The 17,771-nt window shown below is 49.1% G+C and overlaps 1 protein-coding gene across 1 annotated transcript in view; it reads left to right on the top strand.

Annotated features, from left to right (window-relative positions):
- The first annotated feature begins 5,225 nt into the window (after positions 1 to 5,225).
- The window catches only part of ASIC2 (acid sensing ion channel subunit 2), a 282,139-nt gene continuing 269,593 nt past the window's right edge, over positions 5,226 to 17,771 (top strand). Inside the window, exon 1 of the mRNA XM_050765004.1 lies at positions 5,226 to 6,179. Coding sequence (XP_050620961.1) covers positions 5,472 to 6,179 — 708 coding nt within the window. The 5' untranslated portion in view covers positions 5,226 to 5,471. The remainder of the gene's footprint in view (positions 6,180 to 17,771) is intronic.

Raw genomic sequence — 17,771 nt, 5'->3', positions numbered from 1 at the left:
AAAGAGTTTGAAGAGTTTCCACGTGAAAGAAATACCAAAGTTATTTTTGTGTGGGTCCCCAGAGATAAATTAGGAGAAATGGGAGAAATTCACATGGAGACAGATTTCAATCTGATGAAAGGAAGAAGCTTTAAACACAGCAAGATGTTCCAGAATAGAATTGATTACACTGTCACTGAAGGAATGTATTGAAGGGATTCCTACAGCAGGCAGGAAGGAGGCTTAGGTGGTATCTCAGATGTTTTCCAATTCTGAGCCTCTGAGTAGCAGGTAAACAGGAACACTGGGGGCTCCAGTGAAACCTGATCAAGCCACACAAGTGTCAGCTCTGAAAATTGTCAGCTCTGAAAATTGTCAGCTCAGGAAACCGTGTTTACTTACATTGATCTCCCCTCCCAACAGATTTATTTCATGAGAGAAAACAGCTTACCAGTGGTGGTGGTGGTTATACCCCAGAATGAGGGAAGGCTGGCCAGAAGACCTTCCTGCCACTGTGCACAACATCACACACCAACATCAGAATGCCAGAACACCAGGTGTGGTGAACAGATGTTTCAGAGATAAACAAGGGAAATTTTCTTAAAAACTTATGATTGGTACATCACAATGCCAAATGGTAATTTCTTGGTGGAGAGGTTATATGGGTCACCTCTGTTCTGCCTCATGAATTTTTTTTTTTCTGGCCAAGGGAGTCTTCCAGGATGGTAACACTATTCTACAGGAGCTGTTGTGTCCAATTACCTCTGAGAATGAGAACTGAGGCAGTTGGACTAGGGCTGGAGAACACAGGGATGGAGTGACTACCTGGGCAAAGCCTGGTCTCCTGATTGGTAGCTGTGTGGCTTAAAGTGAGTAAATTAACCTCTCTGTGGTTAAGGGTTCCTCCTCTTTAAAGTAGAGAAAAAGTAGTATTTGCCTCCTTATTTTGAGGATTAAACACTTACAGCATGTATGATACTTGTTTTTAGTGTAAAACACTTAGAGGAGGCCCTAGCACTTAGGAAGTCCTACATTTATTTTATTATCATAATAATATAATTTTGAAAGGAAGTATGATGGACAGGGGAAGCCCTGCACTTTGGAATGAGTTAGAATTGGATTCAAATCCTGTGCACCAAGCCTTTGCATCAACAATGGTAAAAATAGCCAGGCATGGTAGCACGCTCCTGTAATCCCAGCACTTCGGGAGGCTGAGGCAGGAGGATTGCTTAAACCCAGGAGTTCAAGACCAGCCTGGGCAATATAACAAGACCCTCGTCCCTAAAAAAACAAACAGTGTATTTAAAACAAGGCCAAAAAAAACCTCCCCTGCAGAGTTGGAGTGAGAAATTAAATAACATTTGTTTATGTGCCTAGTTCTGTACCTGGCATACAATAGTTGTTCAAGAAATACTAGTTCCTTTTTTCCCTTCCCCGGTACCAGTGTTTCATCACTGTGCTAAGAGATAGGGATACAAATATGAATGAGGTGTAGTCCCTGTCTGCAAATGGGTCACAGTCCAGCAGAAAGGCTTGGACACAAACTATGACAAGGACTATCAAAGAGGTATCAATCTTCCAAGATGTGATGGGATCATAGGAAAAGCATGACCCAAGTTTGTCTGGGAGAATCAAAGAAACCTTAACCTAGGAGGCAATGCATAAGCTGAGATTTGAAGAAAGAACAGAATTTCACTGGGCTGGTCAAAGTACTGGTCAGAGAAGAGGGTGGGAGTATTTCAAGTCGCATAGAGAATGTGCTGCATACAGGTGCCATAAAGAGAGCCATCAATCATTGCTTGGAGTCACTAGCTGTCCATGTGTCTTTCTCTAGATTTCTGTGTCAAGGCCCCTTGGGGCCTAAGCAGGCTACCCCTCCTCTCCCTGAAAGAGCTTCCATCTGGAGAATTAACAGGAAGCCTCATGGCAGAGAAGACACTTGGTCAATCAAAAGTAGCACATGCACATTTCAAGGGGGAAATAACTAGGAAAGAGCAAGCCCACAACAGCTGAACACGTCGGAAACTTAAAATGTTTTAAAGGCTTTTATAAAATAGAGCTTCATGCCACTCCAGAGTTATGATGCTGGAAGATGGCACATGCTTGTCCTGGTTGCTTCATCAGTAACTGCACTGAGGTCACTAGGTCACCCCACCTTGGCCAAGACACGGGTCACTGTGGCATTTCCAGGACCCTTGAGACCAGCCTGGGAGCACCGGAGTATGAGCCTTTGGTAGAGGCCGCAGTACAGCAGGCAGTTTCAGAACCCTCCCCTCAAAGCCAGCAACAGACATCTTCAACCAACCAAACCCAAAGCCAACTGTCATCAATGACCAATTGCAAAAGGTTTTTCCCCAGATGAGTGAGAAGGGCTTCCAGGTGTGTGTGTGTGTGTGTGTGTATGTGTGTGTGTGTTGTGCATGTTACATGTATGTGTGTTGTGTGTAGGTATTATGCAGTATGCATTGGGTATATGTGCATTTGGGTGTATATGTTGGTATACATGTATGTTCATGTATATGTGTGTAGTGTGTGTGTGTGTGTGTGTGTATATGTGTGCTTGTACATGTGTGACTCTGTGGGTGTATGTATGTGGGTGAGTGGGAAATGAGGGGCTCAGAGGTCCTCTTCTCCAGAGACCAGCTGCAGGAAGTCATCACGCTGCAGGGGTGCCCTCAGGTCAGTGGGGAGGGAAAACCCACCCCAGCACTGCTTCTCTCCTGCTTTGAAACCCACAGCTCATTCAACAGATCTGGCCAAATCGTCCCTAATTCATCATTACAAAGAGGGTAAAACTCCTTTCCTCACCCAAATCTCTGCTTCTCCAAGCCTCCTCTCCCCCAAAGGATACACACTTCGGTTCTTCTTCCACTGGAGCGTCCTCCCACCTTTGGAGTCCCTTCACACTGCCTCCCCCACCAAATTCTACTCTCTGGATAATGTCTGGAAAACGCCTTTATCTCATGGAGTAATGGGGCTCCAAGTGTTCCCTGCCCCAGCAAGGCCTCAGTGAGTCAACTATTTGGGAAACATGGGTAGAGTCCTACTGTGCACCCTACATGCCCAGCCAGCCACAAGAGCAAGACTCCCACCCTGCCCTCAAGGTGCTTGGTCGGGAGAATGAAAACTGTAAGGCCTTGTGGTGCAGTAGAAAGAGCTAGAGCTTTGGGGACCTGGGTGCTGAATCCAGATCTACCACTTACAGGCTGTGTGACCTTGGGTAAGTACTTGGCCTCCCTAATCTCACCTCTGAAATGGAGCTAGCAGTGCACTATGTGTCTCATCCATCCTCCCAAACAAGTCAAGGCAAAATATTAAATATTAAAAAGACCAAATCAAAGAGTCTAAAGTGCCCAGAGGTTAGTGGGATATCCTGGGCCCATCCAGGATGGAAGGGTGACATTATCAGACAACCAGTGGGCTGCCGGATCCCAGCGAGGGGAATGGGAAAGATGGAGTCTCCTGTCCCTGGAAGTCCCACTCCTCCTTCCCACTCTCTTGGAGAGCTGTGCTTGGCAGACTGGGCCAGGGCTGAGCAATAGGCACTTCCAGGGAAGGGGCTGGGGCACACATGGAATGCCCCTAAGAGGCTGAGGGGAGGATTGTCCCACTGAACCTACCCTGCTCGCAATGCCTCAACACACATACTCATTACATACACACACACATACACACATACACACATGCACATACACACACACATAAAACACACCACATCTAGAAACCCTGATATCCACCCACACATCAACACATCCATTTCAAACCCAGGACTCACTAAGTGCACACACACACACGGAACATACATGTCACCATAGACATTACATCCCGCATGCACCACACTCTAATGGCCACAGCACGCCACCCGCAGACATGCTCACATTCAAGAGTTTCACAGAAATGCCCATTCACACATACACAATGCACATCCTACGCACACCCAATACTTGGCACCACACTCGCAATCGTGTTCAAATGCCCACACTACACAGCAACTTGCTCTCTCCACAGCCCCTCTCACACACTCAGGAGTCCTCTCACCCCTGTCTACACTGCGGCCACATCAACACAATGGTTATACTACTTATCTTTCCCACAAGCCCACACACAGGAGCACATCTGTACAGCGCATCCCCATCCCGCTCCCCACCACACCCCACCCCCGCACCCGGCCGACTCCAGCAAGAGGCTTCCCGCTCGGTGTGCAGCGGCCACAGTGGCCAGGAATTAAAATGCAGCGAGGAGGAGCCGGGCGCGTCAGCACCGCGTCTCCAGGAGCGCACGGCGCTCACGGTCGCCGCCGCCCCGCCCGCCCCGAGCCGCGGGGCCAGCGAGCGGAGGAGCAGGTGCTCGGAGCCCAGCCGCGCCAGCGTCGCGCGGCCGCTGCCCAAGTTCGCCTGGGGCCCGAAGAGGGTTCTCCCAGGCAACCGGGGAAGGAGCTTAGCCGGCGTCACGGCCACCGTGAGCTCGGAGTCTTGAGAGGAGAAGGGCGCGCGGAGCAGCGAGTCCGGGTCATCCCCGGGAGGTGTTGGCGGGGCTCCGCAGTCCCCAGCTCTTGTCGCCGCCGGGGCAGAGAGAAGAGGCAAGAGACAGCAAGGCCGGGCTTTTCTGGAGACGCGAGGCACCTGGGAGAGCCGAGGCGAGAAGCGACACTTCCCTGCAGCTAGCATCCTTGAAGGGGCCCGGCGGCGAACAGCCTCCCGCAGGACGCCCTGAGAAGCTCTCAGCCCCAGGCGAGAGCGGGCGCCTGGCAGGACTTAGGCGCGGGACTTGGGGAAGCCTAAGCGGGTCTCTGCCGAGCGCAGCCCGGGGAGCAGTGACAAGGAAGGGTCCTGGAGGGCAAGGGAAAGAAGGCGGCAGCCGGCAAGGCGACCACTCACCCCCGTACACACCCACCCCGCCCGCCCAGCCAGGAGCTGCGGTGCGCCTCTGGGGGCGCTCGTTCCTTGGCGCCTTCTCTCCCGTGTCCCAGCACCGCTGGGCTACGGGCCGGGCTGGTGGGATCCCTGGGGATGTCCAGATCAGGCATGGTGGCCGAGTGGCCCTTCTCCCAGGACCAGCGTAAAAGCTGGGGTTAAGCGGGGCAGGGGGGACTCGGCTCAGGGTCCCCCGAGGTCCAGGACGAGGGGAGGCGGGCGCAGCACCCAGGGACTGGAGAGGCGGCTCCCTGTGGGACCCCTCCAGAAGTAGTGCCCGGCGCCGGGGATCCTCCAGGAAGACCAGGGACCGGGAGAGTCTGGGAGGCGCTCGGGAGAGGCCACTGCCAGGAGCTGCGGGCTGAGGCGGCGCTCAGTCCCGGGCGGGCGCCCGCGGAGGCGGCAGCGGCGGCGCCGGACGGGCATGCCGCCCCACCGGAGCTCCTTTCGAGCGCACGCTTCCCTGGCGCGGGCTGCGCGCGGCTGCCGCTGCTGCTGCTTCCACTGCTGCTGCGGACTCCCATGGCGGCTCCACCCGGCCGGGGCCGCCGCCGCTGCCGCCAGCCGCGGGCTGAATGAATGAGCCGGAGCGGCGGAGCCGGGCTGCCCGCGGCCGCGCTCACCGGCCCGGGACGCTTCCGCATGGCCCGCGAGGAGCCGGCGCCCGCGGCGGTGGCGGCGGCCGGGCAGCCCGGGGGCGGCAGAGGCGGCGAGCGGGCGCTGCAGGGGCCAGGGGTCGCCCGCAGGGGGCGGCCGTCGCTGAGCCGCGCTAAACTGCACGGGCTGCGGCACATGTGTGCCGGGCGCACGGCGGCGGGGGGCTCCTTCCAGCGGCGGGCGCTGTGGGTGCTGGCCTTCTGTACATCCCTCGGCTTGCTGCTGTCCTGGTCCTCGAACCGCTTGCTCTACTGGCTCAGCTTCCCGTCGCACACGCGGGTGCACCGCGAGTGGAGCCGCCAGTTACCCTTCCCCGCCGTCACCGTGTGCAACAACAACCCCCTGCGCTTCCCGCGCCTCTCCAAGGGGGACCTCTACTACGCCGGCCACTGGCTCGGGCTGCTGCTGCCCAACCGCACCGCGCGCCCGCTCGTCAGCGAGCTGCTGCGCGGCGACGAGCCGCGCCGCCAGTGGTTCCGCAAGCTGGCTGACTTCCGCCTCTTCCTGCCGCCGCGCCACTTCGAGGGCATCAGCGCCGCCTTCATGGACCGCCTGGGCCACCAGCTTGAGGACATGCTGCTCTCCTGCAAGTACCGCGGCGAGCTCTGCGGCCCACACAACTTCTCCTCCGTGAGTTGCCCTGCGCGCGAACCCTCTCCCTCTGCGCCCCACTCCCCGGGAGTCAGGAGGCCTGGTGTTCCGCCCTCTTGGGGCTGTCCCCAGGCCTCTTGCAGTGTTACCACTCCACGATCCCAAGGCAGAACCCACTCGTGGGTCCTCTGAGTCTTCTCCTGCAGGTTTTGAGAACTTGGACTTAACTGTAGGAGGAGTCGCCTCCCACCAGTGGGAGCTCCCCTGTCCCAGCCCCTCCTTCCAGGGTCAGCCCCCAAACCCCTCATTCTACTCCGTATGGGCCCGTCTGTGAATATTAGTCAGCCTCCTTCTTCCTGACCTCAACTCCAGACCCACAGGACTCCAAGAAACTGCTCTGTCTGGAGTGTAGATAGGTCTCTTAAGTGCGGACTTGTTGTCTTTGGGAAAACCAACAGACGGCTCTTTTTTTTTTTTTTTATTTTAAAAAAAAAAAAAAAAAAAAAAAGAAGCTCTTCAAAAATGGACCGTCAGAAGAATCACGCAGAGTCCCTAAGCAGGCCTACGATCCTAAGCAGCTTATGTCTTCCAAGTTCCCAAACACTTAGACTCTAGGAGAACTTGGGAGGAAACTCCCAGAAAACCAACAATGAAGCTGTAGACAGTTTGGTGGGGGAGGCAGCAGCATGCTTTGGCTACTTTTTCAAAGTGCAGGAGTCTTGAGCATCCAGCCGAACTGAGCAGCGGTGGGCCAGGGTTGGGCCCTTCACCTGGCCTCCATCCCCCATAAAATGTAAGTGTGGATCTTCTGGTCTGGAGGAATGCTCTGGAGTTGAGAAAGCATCCTAGCAGGGATGTGGATGCAAACAGCCGCGGCCAGGAGAAGCTGTGCTCAGGGTTTGTAAACCATTTGCTGTGCCGGTTCCCTCACGCTGTGGGTCTGGATAACGCAGCTGTTGGACAGAAGGTATCTGCCTTGTGCAGTCCGCCTTGGAGGAGTTCTGGTGCCAGGCCCCAGCATGGTGCACGCCTGTCCAGTCATTCGTGTGTAAATGTCCCTTAGGTGGGTTTGGGCTTTTCCACTAGTACAGGGAAGGTTGCTGTGTGTGTTTATTGGTAGTGCTCTGATGGTGATTTTACCAGCTCTGATTCATCACTCCTGAGATCCTCATTTCCGACAAAGCTTATTTTGGAATGGTAAAGAGATGCCACGGTTCCAACAGGTGTTGGCATGACGCCGGTCAGGCCAGGTCTCTCATTGGCTGATTGGATTATTCCTTGTCTAGGAAGGCAACCCTGACTTCAATCTTGTCTTGCTGGCTTTGCTTTAAGCTTGTATATTTAGTAGCCCTGAATTATCCACTCTGAAAACATTCCTTATTTCCTGGGCTTTTCAGCTGGCCTTTAAAGAATATCTACTTGCTGACTCCCTGCTTTGGCAAGTAGGAGATGCTGTTAACATATGCTTCTAAGTGATTTCTTCCAGGACTCCAAGCACAATTCTGAGTTCCACGAAGGTGAAGGAATGAGGGCAGCGATCTCTTGTTTATTGTTTTTTTGCTGATCACTAATTAGCAGCCTCAAGAGTTAAAGTTCAAGGTTACGTCCACTTAGCAGCAGGCTCTCACTCCAGCTCTAAGTTTTACAGCAGGCCCATCAGATGTAATTCTGAAAATCTGACTATTGCTTTGCAAAGTGTGTGGAATTGCATTCTAACAGCCTCTATGCACTTTTGATATTCACCACAGCCCTGCATTAACAATGAGTTTTATTCCCATTTTTAAAATAAGAAAAATGAAGCTCTAAAAGCTGTCCAATGCTCAGAGCCAGCAAGTTCAAAGTCCAACTTTGCATACCACTAATTGCATTACACAGAAACCATATGTACCCTTCCTCTCTGAACTTGGGCCTCTCTTCTCTCAGAGGACTCTTACACAGGACTCTTGCCCTCTCCCCCACCTCTACTCCTAGGAATCCTATCCCTCCTAGGAGCTGGGATAGTGGAAAGTAGAGCCACCCCAGGTGGCCCAGGTCGTCAGAGTCTTGGCAGCATGCCACTGAGGCATGCAGAGGACACAGTCCCTTCAGGAGCTACCTGACTTCAACCTCAGCAACAGGCATAGCCATGAGTTGCGTGGGTCAATTGTTAGGGAGTTGAAGAGAGTAAGGTCCTTCCCATTGGGACACACCCTTCTCTTACCTCCCTGTACTCTGAGTCCCCGCCTTTGAAGAGTTTGCAGGCACACACACACCCAAGCAAAAGTATTACCTCCATTCCTCAAATGTATGTGTTCCTGGAGACTCAGGTGACCCCTAGTGGCTTCCTATAATGGCCCACTCCTGGGAGTACCCAGCCCCTTAAAGTTGTATGCTATAGGTTTTTCCAAGGACCTCAGAACTAAAGGCTTCACCCCTCTATCTGTAGAAGCCAGAAGCTATTTCAGGGGAGCCCCAAATATACAGCAGGCCCGTCAGGAACATTTTCCTGGCTTAATTCCTGGCTCCTGGCTTAATTCCTCTAGAGAACACCAGTGAAATGCATTTCAGTGAGAAGCAGGCCACTTCTGGGCATTTATTCCTTTTGGGGACAGAGAAGGGAAAGTGGAAAACAAGATGCCAAGCACCCCCCCAGACACCTGTGCTCCCCAATCCTAAGAGGACTAGAGCAACAGGTGAAAGATGGAGTTCTAGAGGAGGCCTTTGGGGGGATGTGCCAGCTGTCCCTAAGTCCCATTTCAACCAGTTAGTCCCTTGGTCTGGAAATAAACCTGGCAGGGGAGGGGGGTGTCTGTTGGGTCTTATCCTCTAGGCCCACTCGAGATGTATTTAGTTGCAGTGCCTCTCTTTGTTGCAGCTGTGCAAGAGTTAATCTCTCAGCAGTCAGATAAAGCAGCTTGGCTTCTGAATGCCTGTGTTGTTTCCCTGGCATCAGCTGTGGACTCGAGCTCTGCACACTCTGGCCCTTCTGGGGTTTCCTGGGTCAGAAGAAGGGAGCCTTCCCAGTAATTGGGTGGGATGCAAAACAGTGAGGCTGAGCTGGCTGGGCACTGGGACTTTGGAAGAAGAACCAGGGGGTTGGAACAGAAACCAACAGAGGCCAATCTGACGTCCACTGCAAGAACAAGGAGCAATGGCTCTCTCTCTGGCAGATGACATGGTTCAGGGGAGAGTGCCAGCCAGATCTCAGCGCAGGTTTTTGGTGCTGCCATTTCCTAGCTGTGTGCCTTGGTCATACACTTTGCTCCCTGAGCCTCTGGTAATAATTCCTGCCTCAGAGATCTGGGATGAAGATAACATATGAGCAATAACTGGCGTGTGCCTGGACAGCAGTAGGTGCTCAATATTCAAGAGCCGTTGTCATAATGTGGATAAAGTGTTCAGCTCAGTGTCTTGACATCTGATGGTAGCAGTTACTAATTACTATTCATATAATTATCATATTTTATTATAACCACTTACCTGAGTAGAGGTATATGCTCATTTTCTAGTTCATTCGTTCAATCAACCAATGTCTCTTGAAGGTCAACTATATACTAAGTTCTGTACTAGCTGCTGGGGGTATAAAATTAAATAAGGCTTGGTACATGCCCTTTGGGAGCTCACAGTGTTGTTGAGGACAGATGTGTGAATAGATGCCAGGAGCGTACAGAGGTGCTGTGTGGGCTCCAAGGATCAGACTGAGGATCTTCGATGGTTTGTTGGAGGAGGTGGTGTCTCAGCTGAATCTTGAAGAATAAGTAGAAGCTCTAAAGTAGGGAAGGAGAGAAAGAGGACTTCAGGGTGAGGGGACAGGAGTCCAAATGCAAGAGTACAGAGACATGAAATGATGAGATTGAACGCATGCATTCTAGGCCCTGAGCCTAGTTGAGGGTGGCCGGAGGGAAGGGCTGGATGTGCTGAGATGGGAGTTGGGCTGAGGGGTGATGATGCGATTGTGTAATGGGTGCCTGGAGACCAAACTAAAGTTTTTGAACTTTGTAGCAAAACTCTGACTTCTTTTCCTACTGGTTGAGAGACCTCATCTGTGTCCCAAACACCCCAGCTGCCACCCTGTTCCTAACTCTATGAGGGGCCACTCCTCCCTGCACAACCGCCTTTTCAAGAGTTAACCTTGAGTTCAGATTTTGGACCACTCATATGTACTAAAAGCCAAGAAAACAACGTTTAGTTTCTTCACATTTTGTCACATCAGACAAGCTGGCTGCTACTTGCCAGGACAGAAAGCAAGAAATCATTTCAGCAATGTATTGTTTAAAATCAGCTAACTCTGTTGAAAAGGCACTAGGCCAGGCAGTCCAGCAGTTGGGAGGATGGATAGGTTTAGGGAATCAAGAAAGATACTTTTGTCTTTAGAGAAAGAGGAATAAATGAGCTAATACATGTGAGGTGCTTAGACCCATTCCTGGCCCTAAGTAAGCACTCAAGAAATGTGAGCTATTTCCATTATTATGACTTGCAGTGAGCATTTTTAGTGAAGGACAAAGGCAAATAGCATTGGGCAGCTGTGATGTGCCAGACTCTGGCTGGGCATGTTTCATGTCATCTCAATTCTCTGCAATAACCCTGGAAGACTGTGTGAAAATCTACATTTTATAAATGGGGGAACTGCAGTGCTGGGATCATCTGTAATCCACCTGAAGTCACAGACTCTGCAGGTAGCAAAGCTTGGATTTGAACCCAAGTCCTCATGACTGCAAAGATGCATGCACATTCTGCAGCTGCATGAGGAAGGAGTCCATCAGTAGGAGGCAGAGTGTGTCCTGGGAAGTCCAGCCCAGCCTCAGCTTTTCCCTGGCTAGTTGAGTGACTTTGGCCTCAGGATTCTCCTGTTTAATATGAGGGCATGAGTCAAATGACCAATGGGATTTAGCTGAAAAGTTCTCTATTCAAGTGGGCAGTCGGGGGAACAGAGAGCTCAAATAGTGCAGATGGTGTGAGTTTTTCAGCCAACCATTTATTTTCTTTGCAGAGCTGAAGCAGTAATTAAGGGGGGAAATGTACAAGTTATTGAAGTGCTAGAGACAGGACGGTGATTAAATAGACATTTATACAAGGAACATGAAAAGACCTCCACCAGTTATTTGACTTTGGGGAAATTAGTTTAGGGAATCAAATGTAAACTCTGCCCAGGTCTGCAGATATCCAAACTGACCAATGTCAGGATGATTCTGATAGTGGCTATTTTGGGGCCACTGTGGCCAGTTATAAAGGCATCAATCAGATGTCTGCCCAATGGAGAAGGGCTGGAGGAATAGCCAGGACATTTGCTTCATGTGTCAGTTGTCTTCATTCTCCTAAGTGATTTGCTTGGATGAACTACTCAAAAATTAAGTCAACCAATGCATATTAAGCACCTACTATGTGCCAGGCACTGAGCCACCAAGATGACCATAAGTCTGATCTGCTTCTGGTAAATAGGCTTGCAACAGTCAATGTGCCTCATTGGAGTGACTGAGTCTAAAAGGAGCTGTCTGTTATACAGGGAGTGGGGTTGGAATGCAACAGCCTAGAATTTGTATTGGGTACCTGTTACATAAACAGTCACATTCCATTTTAACAGCATGAATGAGTGTCATGGAACCCTGCTTACAGATGAGAAAGCCGAGGCTCAGGGAGGTACAAAGTCACGCATCTGGGAAGTAGTAGAGTCAAGATTCAACCAAAGATCAGTCCAGCTTCAAAGCCCATGTTCTTTCCTATGGCTCCATTCTGCCAACACTCAGAGATGCTGATAAGAACAAATCCTTTCATGGAGGGTACCATTCACAATCTTCCAAGCCTTGAAGTTTTTTTCACTGTAAGTTGCTGTTGGCCTTGGAGAGTCATCCTGGGTTCCAAGACCTGCAATCCTGAGAAGGAAAGACGGTTCGTAATCGGACAAGATCACTAATGAACTTGTATCCTCCTCTGCCCTCAGACAAATGGAAGAGAAGTAGATCTATGGAGGAGAATCTGCCCAGGAGTAGTGAAAAAAAGTTTTAATTGTGCCACAACCTCAACTAAATTACTATTCTCATTCTTTCAAGGACACTGATAGCTTGAAGTCCTGCATGAGGAAATGGTGCCAAATTGAGTTCCAGCTCAGGCCTGTGCTAACAAATAGATGACTCACTCATAATTGGAACATGAATTGTTGGTAAAACAAATAGAGACTGCTAACGTACTCAGGAAGTTTGTTCTCCTGAGCATGTCAAATATCTCCCCTGACACCATTGTTTATACTATTAATTTGCCTTGTAAATTTGTTTCCTCCGATTCCACACACATTTATTGAGCTCCTTCTTTCTGCCAGACACTTTCACATTCATTATTTTATTTCCGCTGACAACGGAGCGAGAAAAACGTATTCTTTTGTCCCTGATACCAAAAAGAAAACTGAGGCACAGAGTGATTCAGTACCTTGGTCAAGGTCACAGAAGCCCTGACCTTAGGGTTCCAAAGTCAATGCACTGCATCACAATTGTTCCTGCAAAAGATCTTGGTGCAGCTTTGGCCAGACAAACCTGCATTTGTAATCAGCAGAAGCTTAATTTATTATACCTGGATAGGATATGATAATGTACATTGCTATCTCTGCAGTAATGGAGGATGCTGATTACACTCTATTGCCTGCCTAACTCCAGAGGTAGGAGTGACTTGCCGGAGGTCACTCAGCACAGGAATACAACAAGAGCCAGCATTTGAAATAAGGTCTCCTAAGGCCCCATATACCTTTTCTTCCTCCAGCACCTCTGTTGCTGGTCAGTGTGAGTTTGAGATTTCACCTGACCTGGAAGATTGTCTTAAGGAAAAAGTGATGGGCTTGTGAGTACTTTGCAGAAAAGAACTGGTACTAAACTGCTGCACCACACTCCAGTTGGCAGTGGACAGGTGTGGAGTCCTTAAGGGGGCTACACTCCTCAAACTTGAGCATGTCTGGGTTACTAGGCCCTCAACAGAGACCCTGATTCAGTAGGTTGGAGCAGGGTGTGAGATTTGCATTTCTAACAAGCTCCCAGCTGGTACAGATGCTGCTGGTCCACGAACCACACTTGCTTTGAGAGACAGGGCTGTGGGCTCCTGGAAGCCCTGTGAATGCTGATAAGGAGGGATCCCTGTGGTTCAGCCATATCCAATTCATTGGATCTATAAAAGTGCATGTGGGATGAGCATCCTAGAGTGAAGCAAATAAGTGTGCCTGGGGAGCGGTCCTGGGCTCCCCAGTGAACCCAAGAGAATGTGCAATATCAGAAGCATCAGTGCTCTGGGGGAAGCCCTCTGCCACACCAGAGCAGGGTTAACAGAGGGCCAGGGCCTAGCTGGAGTGTCAGTCAAACCAAAGTTCTAAGGCCATGTGGTAGGCTGAATGATGGCCCCTCAACGATGCCCATGACCTCATCCCTAGAATCTATGAATACATTACCCTATGTAGAAAAGGGACTTTGCAGATGTGATTTTTAAGTTAAGGATTTTGAGATAGGGAGAATATCCTGGGTTATCTGGATGGGCCCAGTGTAATCTTAGGTCCTTAAAAGTGACAAAAGGAGACGGGAGAATCAGAGTGAGAGGAGATGTAACTGCAGAAGCAGAGGTCAGAGAGAAAGAGGCCAGGCGCGGTGGCTCATGCCTGTAATCCCAGCACTTTGAGAAGCCGAGGTGGCAGATCACTTGAGGTCAGGAGTTCAAGACCAGTCTGGCCAACATGGTGAAACACCATCTCTACTAAAAATTCAAAAATTAGCTGGATCTGATGGCAGGCACCTGTAGTCCCAGCTACTCAGGAGGCTGAGGCAGGAAAATCACTTGAACCTGGGAGGTGGAGGTTACAATGAGCCAAGACTGCACCACTACACTCCAGCCTGGACAACAGAGCAAGACTCTGTCACATACACACACACACACACACACACACACACACACACAAAGTCGGAGAAAAAGAGAGAGATTTGAAAGTGTTACTTTGATGGCTTTGAAGATGGAAGAGGGGGCACAAATTAGGGAAGATGGGTGGCCTCTAGATGCTGGAAAAGCCAAGGAAACAGATTTTGCCCTAAAGCCTCCAGAAGGAACACAGCTTTGCTGGCACTTTGATTTTAGCTGGTAAGACTCATTTCAGACTTCCGACCTCCAGAACTATAAGATAATAAATGTATGTTGTTTGAAGCCAGTAAAGTTTGTGTAATTTGTTACAGCAAGAATTGGAAATTAATAGAAGCCTCATTTGTTTCTGATGTACAAAACACTTTCTATTGCAGACCTGAATCCACATTAGTGAACGAGGCTGGGTAATTTTGCCGCAGGATCTGTCCAAAATTCAAGAAAATAAAAGAATGTGTAACAAACACGCATCTAGTTTCAGAAATAGCTTGGGAGTATTTTAACCACACTTACATAATGCAAGATTGGGAAGTTGGACTCCAGAAACTTAGAAAGGAGGTGGTTAGGGGAAGTAGAAAGGAGATTACCTCAGGAGTCAGACAGACTCAAGTTCAAATCCCAGCGTTGCCAGGTATTGTGTTGGCTGGGTGGCTGTTAGAGAGCTGCTTACCCTTACTGAGACTCGTTTGGCTCATGACTTCATATTACAAAGGAGGATCCTGAGGCCAAAGTCACCCAGCCATTCAAGCAAAGAGAAGGGTGGACTGGACTTCCCAAGACACAGCCTGCCTCCCACCAATGCGTTCCTTCTTCATGTAGCTACAGTAAGAGCTTTTGTTTCCTCATTTGCAAAACACAGACCATACTCTTTGTGTAGGGCTGTTTCAAAATTTAAAAAGCATATGTTAATCCCTTTAAACATTATTAAGAGCCAGCCATAGGCTAGTGTTTGTGGATAAATGTTGAGTATAAATACAGAAAGTGTTCCTACTCTCTTGTATGTAAAGGCAGAGCACAGGTGTGTGAGTGCTAAATAAATGTGAGTTATCACTGTCATCTTCATCATCCTTATCATCATTAAAATAGGCCATTCCCCTCAATTCTTCCAAGAAAGACTTTGAAGGCCATAGAAGAGTAGTCTTCAATGGCCTTCTATATATTGTTACAATTCTAGCCAAGAAACATTATGTCGTTTTCATATCACACCTCTCTGGGTAGGTCAGAGCCCTTTTGTGTCTCTTCCCCATTCAGTACTCTGATCAAAATTAAAAATCAGAGAGGGAGATTGAGTTGCTCAAGGTCACACCGCAGGTCACTGGGAAGCTTCAAATAGACTGTAAGGAGATTCATGCTTAAGCCTACAGATGACACTTTTTTATCACAGCAATATCAGTTTGTTCCTCTGTAAATTCTCTCTTCTTCCAAAATATGTATTCTGGCCATCCCCATTTGATTCTGATGGCATATCTGATCTGAAAGTTGTTGATACTCTGATCTTTGAAAGTGAAGGGTTTAATCTTCTCTTGGAACCCCTCCCAATGAAAATTATTTTCCCACTTTGAAATGGCACGGGCATCCACTGTGAACTCACATCCATAAATCTAAGCCTACTGCTCAGGAAAGCAGATGAGGTTTGATTCTGCTTCTCAGCACAGTCTCACAGAGAAAATTATGGAAAGAATTTGATTTATAGAACCACCTCAAAGGCTCTGGAGTGAGACGCGTGTTTATTCACTTTATTACCATTTATTTTACACTATCTCTTTACGCTCCCTGCACATGGATTTGAAAGATGATTTGGATAGATGCTTATGACCTGTCAGATTGCGTGGTTCTGTTAAGGCACATGGCTGCCAACATCTCGGGTTGGGGGATCCTCATACCAGTGTTGGGGGTCAGGCCCAGCCTCTAACAAACAGATGTGGAGACTCTAGCCCAGAGTTCTTGTCTGAACTTTCCCAGCTCTATGTTTGTATGGTACTTAGTGTGGATCTCCAGCTGCAACCGCAGGATGTATACAGGCAGGCTTGATTTAAGATTCAAATATCTCAGAACAGCTGGGGATATTTAACATCACTATAATTACATTACATTTTTGATGGTGCATGGAGAGCCTTTTTTTGTTGTTGTTGAATATTCTATGAGCATCAAATATTTTAACCAGCCGGGGAAACATGACTGCATTTTTCACATCCAAGTAGTTTTGTTTTTATAATTCCGGCCGGGGATGAGTGTTTCGGGCTCTCATCTTTTGCCACGTCTTTGGAACAGCAAGAGCAATGTCTCCTACGCTCTTAGGTGGGCTATGATGCTGGGGAAAGACAAATATGGAGGAGGGATGTGTAGGCACCCGCTATGTGCCAGGAGTGAGGAGGGGTCGGCTCACCAAAAGTGGCCTTGCTAGTAAATGATGTAGCTGAGATCTCTACAAAGGCAAGTCTAGCAACTTAGGTGGAATGGGTTGCCAGGAAGTGGGACACAGGAGAGGGATAAAGGAAGGCTGCTACGTGGCTCTGTGCCTCCCATTTGTTATCTTCTTTAATCCTCAGGACAATACTCTGGGGTTATACCCATTTTACCAATGAGGAAACCAAAGTTCAGAAGGTTAATGGAAAGAGTGGTGATGAGGACCTGCATCTCACACTCTTAAAAGATAGCATTTGGAATATTCACTGCACACCATCACAACTGTCTAATTAAAAAAAAAATTATAGAGTTGTGGTCTTGCTGTATTACCTAGGCAGGTCTAGAACTCCTGGGCTCAAGCAGTCCTCCCCCTCAGCCTCCCAAAGTGCTGGGATTACAGGTGTGAGCCACCATGCTAGACTGGAATTTTTAATTTATGTTGACCCCTGGCTACCTCACTCCCATTGCCCCTCTCTCCTGCTCCATGTTCCAAGAATTTTAACCAGCCAACAAGCCAGGAAAGTATCTACTACCTTGACCAACCTCCCGTTTCCCACTCTCCTGGATTTATGAGTTCATGGCCCAAAGTCACAAAGCTAAGTCACTGATGAGCTGCTTATCTCTATTCCAAGGAATTTTCCACCTTCCATGTCCTTGCTTCCTTTCCCCTGGATTCCCTGATCCACTGTCTCTGCCTCTGATGCCCTGTCTGTTCTAGACGACTTGGTGCTTAGATATGCCCAGAATATGCCTGGAAGGATGCCTGAGATCTGATAGCAGGCTGCCTCTGAGGAGGGGCCTGGAAGATGGGGTGCAGAAGGAGAGAGGGAGCCCTGCTTCTCACTCTTCACTCTTATCTATGACCTGAATATTTTTAGCCACGTGTGTGTGTAACTTACAACAAATCAACATATAAGACAAAAGAAAAATACTGTTTCTAAAAATCTCATCTCTTCTGTGGTTATCTGAGGCCACTTTTCCATATAAATCATCTGTAGGCAAAGGGATGCTTTCCACCCTTTCAACCATGCAAAACTCGCTTTGTTTATGCCCCTCTGATAACCTTTCCTTTCTCGGTCTTTTATTGCAATCCTATGCATTGACTCAGATTCCCCTTCCTCAGCTATCATCTCCTTGAGGGCAAGGGCCATGTCTGGTTTTATCCTGTAGCTGTCTGGGCACCTAACGCTGTGCCTTGTAAGTGACAAGTTCCCTGTCTGAATATTGAATTGTTGAAACAGGAAAAAGGATGGTTCCACCAAAAAAAAATATGTGGACTCATTCGTTCATTCATTCATTCATTCATTCAATAAAGAGTTATGGCGAATGATCATAGGCCAGGGATCCCGGGGGGATATGGGATATGGA

Source organism: Macaca thibetana, chromosome 16 (assembly GCF_024542745.1).
Source record: "Macaca thibetana thibetana isolate TM-01 chromosome 16, ASM2454274v1, whole genome shotgun sequence".
Classification (NCBI taxonomy): Eukaryota; Metazoa; Chordata; class Mammalia; order Primates; family Cercopithecidae; genus Macaca; species Macaca thibetana.
Note: the sequence above shows the minus strand (reverse complement) of the source record. Positions and strands in the feature narration are given on the sequence as shown.